Source organism: Echiichthys vipera, assembly GCF_963691815.1.
Source record: "Echiichthys vipera genome assembly, chromosome: 20".
Taxonomy (NCBI): Eukaryota; Metazoa; Chordata; class Actinopteri; order Perciformes; family Trachinidae; genus Echiichthys; species Echiichthys vipera.
This window is the reverse complement of record NC_139845.1, coordinates 17,937,398-17,938,793: the sequence shown is the minus strand read 5'-3', so window position 1 is coordinate 17,938,793 and position 1,396 is coordinate 17,937,398. Positions and strand designations below refer to the sequence as shown.

Below are 1,396 nucleotides of genomic sequence, written 5' to 3'. Positions count from 1 at the left end.
CTAAAAACTGACTTGGAGGGTGGGAACACTTTAAAAGAGCATGTTGTATTTTATATTTTGAATTACATTAGATCACTTTGTAAAGCTCTGCAAACATGAAAACGTCCAAGCAGGGTGAATAGTTTTTATAAGCCTTGTACTGTATATGAAATGGAGGCCTGAATAACACGAATCAACCTTCATATGAAGAGATTGCATACATTTGGGTTAGAAAAGTAAGGAAAACTAATGCTCTGTGTTAAACTGACAATGCACCCATCTCAAGGGGGTCAATGAAATGTTTGATGACTACGAAAATGATGCTAATCAATTTCCCACAAAGTCACCAGATTGCCAAAAATAGCCGAAAACAACAAAATGCAGATGTGGAACAAATTCACTGTGGAAACGGAAGCTGTTACTGCTATTTTATGTAAATACTTTCTTCTCGGAAAAACGGTTTGGTTCCACTGAAGTTATGGAAGAATTGTCTGCCGGGTTGATGTGGGGTCGATAAGAAATAAACACGTGAAGGAACTTGCTAAATCGCTCCGACTGTGCGCCTAAGTGTTTTTAATAACTGCAACCCCTATCCCTGTGTGTTGCCTTAACAGTCAAGTTCTTCTCATGGCTCCAGCAGTTCATAGTGTAGCCTACCTTTGACATGGGAATACCTTGAAACTTTTTCATGTGAGTCATTTTGATCCAGGACAGGTTTGCTGCTCATGACACACAGACATTCACAGTTAGGTCATCTACTTTGAGGCACTAACATCACATTCCTTAAGGAATTTACATTTGCTTTTGTACATTGAAGAAATGCAAGCAAATATTAGTATTTCAGGGGAAATAAGATCTAATAGTCAGATAAATCGTTACTCACCTGTAGCTCAACTGTGGACTGTGGTCTCTCAAACCTGCTAAACCAGTGTCCACTATGCTGATCAATACCTGTTGCTTCACTCTCTCTCTTTAATGTATAATTATAACCACAGATCCTTCATGCATCTTTCTCCAGCTTAGAGTCCCAACAGAAAGTTTCAGATCAGAGTTATAAAGGTTCTTATACGGTGACGGCGTGCAGCCTACATGCTAGTTATTTCCACAGTGCAGTGACAGAAGTGCCACTGTCCCACTAATACTGTAGAGAGTCGAGAAGCCAGAAGAGCATAATGAATACTTCGTAAGCTTTTTCTTGATTGAGATCAGCATGAGGCGTCAGGTGAATGTGTCTCAACCTTTACCAATACCAGAAGGCTACATAGGAGTTATGTGTGCTTGGCTATTGATTTCCTAAACTTAAAATCATTTTATGGAAAATATCCTTATTAGCTTTCCTTCACAGAGTTAGAAGATTAACCCATCTTTTTATATTAGGCCAGTTAGCTTAGCTAAGCCCCTAAAGCGCAATAATAAC

The 1,396-nt window shown here is 39.0% G+C and overlaps 1 protein-coding gene across 1 annotated transcript in view; it reads right to left on the bottom strand.

Annotated features, from left to right (window-relative positions):
• LOC310962423 (uncharacterized protein) overlaps positions 1–998 on the bottom strand; it is a 12,020-nt gene extending 11,022 nt beyond the window's left edge. The window contains exons 1-2 of the mRNA XM_083934889.1: positions 863–998; positions 637–698 (exon numbers count right to left, since the gene is read on the bottom strand). Of these exons, the coding sequence (XP_083791015.1) occupies positions 637–678 (42 nt within the window). The 5' untranslated portion in view covers positions 679–698; positions 863–998. The remainder of the gene's footprint in view (positions 1–636; positions 699–862) is intronic.
• Between the last annotated feature and the right edge of the window lie 398 nt (positions 999–1,396).